Source organism: Silene latifolia, chromosome 8 (genome assembly GCF_048544455.1).
Source record: "Silene latifolia isolate original U9 population chromosome 8, ASM4854445v1, whole genome shotgun sequence".
NCBI classification, from domain to species: Eukaryota; Viridiplantae; Streptophyta; class Magnoliopsida; order Caryophyllales; family Caryophyllaceae; genus Silene; species Silene latifolia.
In genome coordinates, this window is record NC_133533.1 from 110,034,399 (window position 1) to 110,044,499 (window position 10,101).

General features: G+C 34.3%; 1 protein-coding gene across 2 annotated transcripts; it reads right to left on the reverse strand.

Annotated features, from left to right (window-relative positions):
• Nucleotides 1-2,658: 2,658 nt before the first annotated feature.
• LOC141597291 (F-box protein CPR1-like) lies at nt 2,659-8,369 on the reverse strand. 2 transcript variants are annotated; one of them, XM_074417688.1, is made up of 3 exons: nt 7,029-8,369; nt 5,090-5,346; nt 2,659-2,740 (listed from the first exon to the last, which is right to left on the reverse strand). In XM_074417688.1, the coding sequence occupies exons 1-2, from the start codon at nt 8,300-8,302 to the stop codon at nt 5,298-5,300; spliced, it is 1,323 nt and encodes a 440-aa protein (XP_074273789.1). In that variant the 5' UTR covers nt 8,303-8,369; the 3' UTR covers nt 2,659-2,740; nt 5,090-5,297. The 2 variants fall into 2 exon arrangements, with proteins under 2 accessions (XP_074273789.1, XP_074273790.1); XM_074417689.1 differs by lacking the exon at nt 2,659-2,740 and having other exon boundaries at nt 5,207-5,337.
• Between the last annotated feature and the right edge of the window lie 1,732 nt (nt 8,370-10,101).

The window sequence follows — 10,101 nt, forward strand, 5'->3', positions numbered from 1 at the left end:
TAAAATTGAAACTCTTTTTTGAAAATTTGTTCATTTTGTTATTATAAATAAAGAGTAGAATAATAATGTAAGATAATGATACTTGATTTTGTTGATAGACAAAATTTCAAATAAACAAAAATGAGTTATAATTTTAATGAAATTAATCTAAAACTAATCAAGTTTAACAGAAGTATCCTAATATCCTACTCCGTCCAGTCCAATCCACACAAAACTCTTCATTTGCTTTTTGGAGGTCAGACTTTGAAAAGCTGATCATTAATTCACTCAAAAATATATCCCACATCTACAAAATTAGACGCCGTATTATATATTTTGCATGAAGTTTATAGGGAACAACCAGTCTTAATGGTAGATAGTCAAAAACAAATTTATTGTTTAGAGATCTAACAAAAATCCTCCAAACAATTTACATATATAATTGAGATATCTGTTGTTTCCTGTACCACCATTCAACATTTACATTGTCGTATGCTTACAAAATGGAATATATTGGTAGATGTTGTAAGTTAATCTAATTTGTGAATCTTATAAAAGTCAGTCTCAGTTATCACGTATTCATTTTAAGGAATTAAACCATATGTTTGGGAATTACATTTTAAATTGACTCAAATCGATGGTGCGTACAACAATAAAAATAGGTAACTACATAATATAATTAACGTAAACCAAAAAAAGTAGCTTTTATGTTAAATGGACCGATGATCCATCAATAATCAACTAAATCAACCCAATAGTTTTGTTTGTTTCGATTTTCAACATACTTAGGCCTTTTTTTTATCAACTTAATAGAATTCTACTACCAAACCATGACAATGTAAATTAAACCAACGTTTGCAATCTATTGTTCAACAAATTCTTAGAACATTCAACATGCATATTGCAAAAGATGATCCTAATGGAAGCCTCATGTATTCTATGTAATAGAATCACATATATTTTTGTACTGTTGTTTAGAGACTACTAATTTTATTGGAATTCAGTATGGATTTGATTTTACGATAAAGTATATAGACCAAAACACTCTTAATTGTAGATAGTCAAGGTAAACTTATGCTATAAGAGATTTAACATTTTCTCTAAACACACTAAATATAGATAATTATCATACATGTTGCTTTACGTAACACCATTTAGTTTTATGTAGTTGTTATAGGTTAAAATAATTTGTAAAACTCATAAAGGTCTGTCTCAATTATTAAAGGCGGTTCATTTGGTAAGCTGCACTATGTTTATGGAGATAACGTTTTGTATTTAATTAAAAATCAGTGATGCCTAGGGGTGTTCATTGGTCCGGGACCGGACCGGACCGGACCAAACTCTCTGGACCGAAGACCAAATAAGGGTTAAGAGGTGGACCGAGGACCGGACCATATTAATATTCGTCCGGTCCGGTCTGGACCACAAAAACACGTGGACCGGACCGGACCGGACCAAATATTATTGTCATTAACATGTTTTACCAAATAAAACTAGAACTCGAGTAGTTCGTAATGATCAAAATAAACAACATTATTTTCATACGAGATTTAACTACATAATTACACATCTTATAATACGTGTAAACAAAGTAGAAAATAAAATCAATAATATTACAAATTTGAAATTTTTTTTATTACATAACTTCGGTCCATGGTCCGGTCCGCGGTCCATTCGGGTTGGTCCAGGACCGGACCGAAGACCAAAGTAGAGTAAATAGATGGACCGTGGACCGGACCAAACAAAATTCGGTCCGGTCTGGTCCGGACCAAATGGTCCGGTCCGGTTGGTCTTTGGTCCAGACCACTGAGTGAACAGCCCTAGTGATGCCTATAATAATAATAATGAAAAAACTAACTACATACTCTTACAATGTTACTTGATGTTTTAAAACTAAAATGATAACTACTAAATGACAAAACTTATATGATAAAAGCACTAATAGTTCATTGATGATCAACTACACCAATCACGAACTTTTATTTATCAATGATTTAAACATAATTGAACTTTTTTTATCAACTATAGAATAAATTTATACAGATGATCCTAATGGGAGCCCCGTGCATCGCACGGGCTTTTCAACTAGTTGATTATTATTTGAAAATATAAATTGATATTCAGGTGTGGTGTTTCTTGTTTTCCTAGTCACATCATGTCTTTGATTTGCGAAATTGTGTATTTGAAGATAAATTGGTGATCAAATCTGGATGGCGAGATTTAGCTTTAAGTCTCGTCCTCAATAGTGCAGTATCGTCTTACCCAGTTTTGAACTTGTGGTATTTTAGAAGTATTTGTGCTTGTAGACTTCAATTGAACAACTTCAATTGGATAATAATTTGGTAACTACCCAGAAAAATTGGGATGCTACCCAGAAATATGAAGATTTACAAAGTGAATTTAATTTGGGGATTTAGGGTTATTGAGTTGAGGGAACATGAAATGTAATGGGGTAATAATGGGTTATAATGAGTATTGGAGGGTATTTTGGGTATTTCACTTAAGTCGTTACTTAACGAGACGGAAAATTAGAAAAATGATGCTCAGGACAAAAATAAGGGGGTGATTGGGAATATACATTGAATGTTGAGGATTATTTGTAAAAATGCAAATACGTGGTGATAATTTGTAAAATTACCTAAATACGTAGTGGTTATTTGTACTTTTTCCTAATATGAATTTAGGAAGAAAAAAAAGCACACTATGCACAAAGTTGCACTATTGCAGTACAAGGGAATTCTTGTGACTTGTCACATCAATACTATATATTAAATCCAGAAACCAAGGGACTTCAATGTAATTAAAGAAAGTTATACAAATTAATTATACTATATAGTTTTAAATCAATAGCACCGTGTGATAGACCCGATTAAGGGATCTCAATACAAATATTATATAATTTGGGTTAAAATTAAATTATATAGAAGCTTGGTAATTTTCCTAAACATTTGTAAGAGACTAAAACATGATCAATTTCCTTAAAATAAAATAATTAATTAAGATGGTCAATTTTCTTAAAATAAAATAATTAATCAAGATGCTTGGTAATTTTCCTAAATATTTATAGAAAACTAGAAGATAGCCAATTTCCTTAAAATAAAATAATTAATTAGTATAAACATGCACACTTATGGTATTTATTATTATCATCATAAAATTATATATTAAATTTAAAATCTATGCAATTTTATTAAACGTTATAGTTTATTAGATGAATAGAGATGTTAATTATTTAACATACAAAAATATAATAAGTAGGTTATAAATAATTCAAGTTAGATTCCATAATATATAATATTGCATAATTCTTTCGGTTTGATTTAATGCATGTATATAATATATTTATATAAATATATAATTCACTTAAAATTGCATGCCTAAGTAGTAAAAGTAATTTCGTCAGTAAAGAAAAGAATTGTAATAACATTGGATATAGTTATATGATTTTTTTTGGTGAAAAAATATAGTTATATGATAGTAATCACATTTGAATAGTAAAAGTAACAATGTTATCAGCGAGATTAGTGAAAGTGGTAGAAATAACAACGGGAGTAGTGAAATAATCAATATTAATGAGGTAATAGTGAAAGTAACAATAATTAGGCGGGAGTAGTGAAATTATCAATATTAATGCGGTAATATTGACAGTAACAATAATTACGGCGGGAGTAATGAAAGTAACAATGATTACGGGCAAATAGTGAAATGTTATTACTACATATTGTTTCATTAATAAGAGTAAAATATTACAGTAATAGCGGGAGCCGGGAGTAGTGAATTTGTCTCAAAATTTATTTCATCGTAATTTTAGGATATGTCATAGAAAAATATATTAATGATAAATTTATAGGTTATGCAACTTTAAATAATTTTATTTAATGAAAAAAAAATAATGGTAACTAGAGGTAGCCCGGGCGAAGCCGGACACCAATACTAGTACTATATATTAAATCCAGAAACCAAGGGACTTCAATGTAATTAAAAAAAGTTATACAAATTAATTATACTATATAGTTTTAAATCAATAGCACCGTGTGATGGACCCGATTAAGGGATCTTAATGCAAATATTATATAATTTGGGTTAAAATTAAATTATATAAAAGTTTGGTGATTTTCCTAAAAATGGTCAATTTTCTTAAAATAAAATAATTAATTAAGATGGTCAATTTCCTTAAAATAAAATAATTAATTAAGATGGTCAATTTCAAGGAGACTAAAAGAAAGAAGATGCCGGGTAATTTTCCTAAATATTTATAGAAGACTAGAAGATGGTCAATTTCCTTAAAATAAAATAATTAATTAGTATAAACATGCACACTTATGGTACTAATTATTATCATCATAAAATTATATATTAAATTTAAAATCTATGCAATTTTATTAAACTGATGTTAATTATTTAACATACAAACATATAATAAGTAGGTTATAAATAATTCAAGTTAGATTCCATAATATATAATATTGCATAATTCTTTAGATTTAATTTAATACATATATATAATATATTTATATAAATATATAATCGTCTTAAAATTGCATGCCTATAAGTAAAGAAAAGAACTTTAATAACATTGGATATAGTTATATGATAGTAATCACTCATTTGAATAGTAAAAGTAACAATATTATCAACAAGATTAGTGAGAGTGGTAGAAAAAACAACGGGAGTAGTGAAATAATTCATATTATTGCGGCAATAGTGAAAGTAACAATAATTACGGCGGGAGTAGTGAAATTATCAATACTAATGCGGCAGTAGTGAAAGTAACAATAATTACGGCGGGAGTAGTGAAAGTAACAATGATTACGGGCAAGTAGTGAAATGTTATTACTATTGTTTCATTAATAAGAGTAAAATATTAATAGCGGGAGTAGTGAATTTGTCTCAAAATTTACTTCATCGTAATTTTAGGATATGTTATAAAAAATATATTAATGATAAATTTATGGGTTATGCAACTTTAAGTAATTTTATTTAATGAAAAAAAATAATGGCAAGTAGAAGTAGCCCGGGCGAAGCCGGGCACCAATACTAGTACTGTATATTTTTGTTAACGAAAAGATAATACGCCAAAAGCCATGGAAAAACATAAAAGTATTATCACTTAGCATAAGCTTACAATATACGCAGTGCTCCATAAGATAAAACAAAGTTTGAACAAATTATGCAGCTAAGACCATCCGAAAAAAATGGTATCAAGTTACTATGGCTGCCTTCTCGATATCTTCAGCAAAAAAATACAGTACCAAGTTACAACTTACAATGGCTGCCTTCTCGATATCTTCAGCACGGTAGTAGTATCTCAATGTTGATCATAGCCTCAGCTTAAATCCAGATGACAGGAAATCATCCCTATCAATCCTGAAGAAAGGCATGGAAAAAGCTTCAATAATCTCAAAGCTATGAAGTTTAGACGACAAAATGCAGCCACTTGCATTCAAGCAACCCAAACGTCCAGAAAAATTTAAATAAAAAAAATGTAAACCATTTTACTAATGATGACATGTCACTTCTCAGAGTTATTCGACACTAAACGGGGAGAAGTATAATCATATTTTTTTATTTGGTGTATACCATTCGGTTTAGTACAGATTCGAGCCGGGTAGAACCACTAGGGCGTTAAAGCTCTCCCTCATGAGTTTAAACACGGCTGGCTGCATTCCTAGTGCTTGAACACTAGACCTCTGGTTAAGCAAACTTGTTGTAGCTGTTAGTATGTGTACACCCAGTTATCCAAACACAGCTTAACGCGACATTATTAACTTCCATCTCACTTAAAGCGACGGTTATCCCTAACAGAGTACTGTCATCTAATTGGAATAACTGCAATCCACAAATCAAAGAACACATGGATAGGTAGTCCACTGAAGAGGCCTACCAATGACACTAGGCAATTGCTAAATAACCATGATTACAAGACATTAAAAATTGTTCATTACTCTTGTAAATTTCAACTACACATTATCTCAACCCGAAAACAAGGCTAGTTCGGCTACACTTAAAAGACACATTAGGGCCGTTCCATAAATCGTAACTCTGTCTCTATAAACCTTTTGTGTCCCTCGTGTTGCAATGACAAACTCACCAAATATGCATTCTATCAAGACACTCCTACAGTATCAATTAGCAATAGCCTTCATCGGTAAAATACTCGCAGCTCACAGATAATAGACAACTTAACCCGAGTCACCATCTCGTATCATCCACAAATCAACATGTGCCAATAGTTTACTGCTAAAACAAACTACAAAGACACACTCCAGGAGCATGGCAACAGTAATCACTGGATTGGTATGGTTATCATACCTTTCTCAAAGGTCAATGACACAAATCTCATTCGTAAGATGAGCCTATTTCATTGTTCATCACTACCTGATATATAATCACAGTTGCCACCACATAACACATCAAGGAGAACCTTAATCCTACGAAAGATGTACAGTATGGCATTACAACATTTATAAATACCGTGAAACTTTCCTCTAGCTACACAGTCATCTCCATACAAGCAAGTAATCCATGTTAAGAACAAGGGAATTAGTGACTGCATGTAGTCAACCTACCACTATCATACATAATTAGCTCTTTAGAAACGCCCCATTTACAAAATAAGGCCCTATTCTCTTGGGTTTGTTCACTTCGGTTCATTTCTAAAATTTGAGTTTTGACTGACTGGCAGGAAGAGTTTGAAGGAACGAGTAAAGTGTATGAAGCGTAGTTTGCTATATTAGGCCAGCCAGCCCTTAACTTCTAGGGCTTCAGTTGCAGCTTAACTTGTCGCATTTTGCCGGGTATATAATCACAAAATTCATATGGGCTACTGAGGAATAAGCAATGATCTTCTTAAGATCGATCTATCTTGAAGTAGTCAATCACTAAATCACATGACTTAGTTCACAAGCTATAAAGAAGTCAGACAATATAATATCGGCATGGTATCACAAAAAACAATTAACCTATTTAATTCATTATGAAATCATGCATGCATCTAATAACAGGGAATAAGAATCATATCAAATTATCAACACAGTCGCAAACATTACTTGTTTTTGTTCTTCTTTGGTACCACCTTTGGCTTCGACCTATCCTTACCCATCTCTATCGAAACAAGGCTATCCACAAAAGTCCATGTTTCACAAGGTGGTGGGGAAGAAGACAACCCATGAACTGTACTTCTCTCAAAACTCTTACTACCCCAAGAATACCAACCGAACGACATAGAATCCAACTCAAGCAAAACCCGTTCCTTATCTCTCGAGTAAACAACCGGTCTCACTTGATTTAAAACCTCAAGTTTAGCCGGATCACAAATACTAAACAGCCTAAACCAAGACTCTTTATTCCCATACTCCTTCATTACCCACAAATCAACTCGTGCCAACGCAAAATGACCCGCGATACTACGATCAATCTTTTTACAGTTCACAATCACACTAAGACACCCATCTAATTCCTGGATATCATGGGTAATAAACCTTTCATCAAAATTAGGAAGGTCCATAAACAAGAATGTCTCTGTCCTTATATCAAAACATTTAACCTTTGGTTTTAAATTACCATCAACCCCAATAAAATGCAAAACATCATTAACAAACACACCCATACTATTCTGAAAAAGAAATTCGTCCATCATTGTTTGATCATGAACACATTTCCATGAATCATTCCTCAAACTATACACACTCGTCTCGCCATACACCAACACACTCTTCATAACCGTATCAATCATCCTCAACAGCTTATAATCCCCATTAACCGAATCAAACCCGAACCCGAAAACAACGACATTAACAGTAGTACCCTCAGGGTTAATTTCAGAATAAGGGTTAGTGTTTGGCGAAGGGGTAAAAGGTGGGATGAAACGATGCGTTTTGGTCGACGGGTTATACAAAACGACGGAAGATTTGTCGTACATTGAAATGCAAACGACGCCATTGATGGAACCAAGGATTTGGGGCATGTGTTCTGGATCATATGACGAAAAATTGTGTGTTTTACAAAAGTGTTTGAGAGGATGATCAAGCTCGGTTAAGTGAAAATTAGGGTTGTTTTCGTCGGAAATGGTGACGGAGGAGAGGGAAAATTGGGAGATGATGAGATTGGGGGAATTCTGGGAAATTAGGGTTTGGGTTAGGTGGAGATTGATGAAATTGGGGGAATTGATTAGAGAGTACCATTGTTTGGAGACGGATTTGAAGCGAATTAGGGTTTTGGAAGGTAATCGACTGAGGATATCGGTGATTATGTCAGAAGGTAGGGTTGGGATCGCCATTGATGAACAACGCATAGAGTGGTGATTTTTGAGTCGAGAATCCATAGAAAAGGGAAGCTTCCTATATTGTAATCTGCTTCCATAGGGATGGAGCAAGATAAACCGAAAAGCCCAAAACTAAAGGTGGCAATCGGGTCAGTCAGATCTTGTTAAATTTGGTCGGCACACTCTTTTGGGTTGAGCTGGATTTGGGTTGGTTGTTATTGGATCCGGTCAATTCGGGTCGAATTATGTACCGGGTTGAATTTGGGCCGATAGACCCGATACAACCCACCCAAAAACTGGCTCGATAAAAAAAAAGAATTAGCAACCCGAAACTGATCCAATCCATTTAAGATCATACACCAATACGACCCGATGATTAGTCACCTGAACTCGAGCGAGACTCGGGCGGATATGCACTTAGGGGTGATAATGAGACAAGGCAGCTCGCGAGCAACTCGAGATCGGTTCGGTCAAAGCTCGGTTAGTGCGAGATCGGCTCGAGTTCAGGCTCAGCTCAAGTGTTTCGCGAGTCAAGCCGAGCAAACGCCGCCTAGGCTCGAAAAACTCGTGAGCGGCTCGAACTTGTGTGATTATATAAGATATTGTTCATATGTTATAAAAATATTTGATCATGATTATATCTTTATATCACATTTATCAAATGTCTCACCGATTAGCCAAATATTTTTTACATTTAAACTTTTAGCCTTGTTATTGAAAATATCGGAAGAAAAAAAAAAATCAACCATTATACAGACTTACAGAGGCTCGATTTGAGCTCGAGTGTGGCTCGAGCTCGAGTCGCGTTAAAACTCGCAAACTTAATAGCAAGCACATTTTTTACAAGCTCGAGTAAGCTCGAGATCGGTTCGAATGACCGAGTGCCCGGTTCACTCGGTCGAGTGAAGCCGAGTGTCCGGTTCACTCGGTCGATTGAAGTAGCCAAATGACAAACGTGCTAGGTAGCTTCTTCTCAACGGAATTCGATGCTTTCTAAGATACGAAGACCTGATTACTTCCTCCAATTCTTTCACCCCGCAAACCACCTGATTATGACCAATACCGAGATTTTGAACCATTAACCCTTAAAAAAAAGACTAAAATAAAGTGATAACCATCAGCTGGCGATGTCAACAGAAAGAGGTCAGAGCTACTTGTGCCCTATTTTTAGAAAGCTGCTCGCGGATTTATGGCTTGAGTTCTAGACCTGACAAAACGGGTCAACGGGTCGAGTTCGAGTCGGGTCATTTCGCGAACCTCGAGTCCTGGATCTCGAGCACAAGTGAAGCAAGGCCAAGCTCGGGCTCGTGCTCGGCTCGGCTCGACTCGTTAGAACAAGGACCAAATTGGTATTTCTATTTTTAAGGACAAAAAGATTGTTTTTGAGCTTTTAAAAAATTAATTTTAATTTTTAGAAAATAGTGTGTTTGGCCAATTTATGTTTTTGAGCACAAAAAAAAAACACTTTAAAAAACTAGGTCAAACACACACTGTGTTTACCTTATGTTTGACTTGATAACAAAGTAACCAAATCAAAGTAATACTCCCTCCAATTTCATTTACAGTTAGTCTTGCTGAAGACGGGTCGGAGCAAGTGACGGGTAATGCACTCACAAAACGGATAGGGGGGACAAGGTGGGGGCACCCCCATGTGCTTCCCTCTCTCCTCTATTTGGGTCATTTGTGAGAGGAAATGGTATCCGTCACTCCAAAGTGACGGATACGTGCCGTCTTCAATGAGATTTTGTGTTTCATTTATTGTTCCCCTTTCTTTTTGGCATAAGAAATAAGGGAATCAATTTGAACCACACAATACACATGACCCCACATCAAATTGATTTTGGACCACACAAAGTTGT

What these genes read in the sequence shown, in the direction of transcription:
- LOC141597291 (XM_074417688.1), bottom strand. Translation starts at nt 8,302, where the DNA reads ATGGATTCTCGACTCAAAAATCACCACTCTATGCGTTGTTCATCAATG. An exon ending in CCAAAGAAGAACAAAAACAA is followed by an intron (nt 5,347 to 7,028) that starts GTAATGTTTGCG and finishes GCCTTTCTTCAG; the next exon opens with GATTGATAGGGATGATTTCC.